The sequence below is a fragment of the Cyprinodon variegatus genome, unplaced genomic scaffold (genome assembly GCF_000732505.1).
Source record: "Cyprinodon variegatus isolate N-32 unplaced genomic scaffold, C_variegatus-1.0 Scaffold320, whole genome shotgun sequence".
In the NCBI taxonomy this organism is placed as follows: domain Eukaryota; kingdom Metazoa; phylum Chordata; class Actinopteri; order Cyprinodontiformes; family Cyprinodontidae; genus Cyprinodon; species Cyprinodon variegatus.
In genome coordinates, this window is record NW_015150773.1 from 415174 (window position 1) to 416740 (window position 1567).

Below are 1567 nucleotides of genomic sequence, written 5' to 3' on the forward strand. Positions count from 1 at the left end.
TGCTTTTTTAAATGTTTATTTCTTTATTACAGCAACCTAAAAAGTGCGAGGTAGATCACAATTTGCAGCTTTGCATTAAACCAGGGAGCCAGCTTTCTATTTTTAAAGTTTTTCATTTTCAAAAGAGCTTCGTTGCCTAAAGCAGGACGCAGAAAACTAGCAACCTCATCAACAAAATCATCAACCTGTAAAAGCAAATAAAACAAAACCATGAGCAGTGCTGCTTTTAAGGTAGTTAAGGGCTGGTTATCCTCTCGCAGCAGTGTGTCGCAGCGAGCTTGACGCAGGTATATAGATTGACCAATCAGACCAATCTGATTGGTTAAATCTACATCCGCTCTACTCTATGCGTATTTCCTGTTTGGTTCCTTACCGGATTGTTTTGTTTGTCTGACCGCCATTGTGGAAATCAACTGGTGAAGATGGAGCAGCTGGAAGAGCGAGATGCGTGAGAACGCTGGGACCCTTCTTCCACCTGGATCCCCGCTCTTTTTGGCCCTCATGTCCCTCGTTAGTTCCTAGTTCCTGATTGGCCCCTCTGGCTTTGTAGCCTGGAATAACATAGAGCAGACCACGCTTCAATATTTGGCATAAATCAAAAATATCTTTGACAAACTCACTGCGACACACTGCTGCTGGAGGATAACCAGACCTTTAGACTTTTCTACAGCTTCAATTGATCCTAAATCAGCTGGGTGGACATGTATAGGAAAGGATTCCATTGTCTATAGAAGGTCTTACAGCTGATTGTTCATATGACAAACACCAAGCATGAAGTTATTAGGCTCATCAGGGATTCCTGTTTGATCCAAACACTGGATCTGCAGCTTTCTTCATGTTCAGTTCAGATTATCCAGCAGAATCAAATGTTTTCCTTTAACACAGAACATTTCATTCCATTTCTTTGTTTTCCTCAGATCATAACGACGGACGAGGCGGAGAGAAGAGGCCATTTCTACGACCGGCAGGGCTCTACTTACCTCTTCGACCTGGATTATGTGGAGGATGTGTACACTGTGGATGCAGCTCACATAGGGAACATTTCCCACTTCGTCAATCACAGCGTAAGCCTCTGTTCACCGCCATGTTTGATGGTCAGTCAGGGGGAGCTGAATTATTTATCATGTTTGAGGTGTTAATTGAACCTAAACTAAGAAACTAAAATGAGCCTTATTTTTATTTTTATTAAGTAGTTTCATCAGTTTAATTCTGATTTAACAGAAAGGGAAAGTTGGTTTGGAGGATTTGATTCAGTTTCATTGGAAAAATGTTTTTTATATTTGGGTTATTTTATCACCTTTATGACCTCACTTGATGACCTTTAAATGACAGTTTTAGACGTTTCTATAATTGTAAACTTTCTTTACTTTTTTAGTATTAAAAGAAGGAATAACCGTACAAAACTACGGTGGCCCTGATGTGCAAACTGCAACTACAAATCTAAAAGCGCAAAAACAAAACTACATAAAGCAAAGCGCAACTACATTAAGGAAAACAAAACTACATAAAGCAAAGCGCAACTACATTGAGGAAAACAAAACTACATAAAGCAAAGCGCAACTACATT

General features: G+C 39.8%; 1 protein-coding gene across 1 annotated transcript in view; it reads left to right on the forward strand.

The window, feature by feature from the left end:
* Window positions 1–1567, forward strand: part of suv39h1 (suppressor of variegation 3-9 homolog 1) — a 14538-nt gene that overhangs the window by 10750 nt on the left and 2221 nt on the right. The window contains exon 4 of the mRNA XM_015384695.1: window positions 918–1064. Within this exon, the coding sequence (XP_015240181.1) occupies window positions 918–1064 (147 nt within the window). The remainder of the gene's footprint in view (window positions 1–917; window positions 1065–1567) is intronic.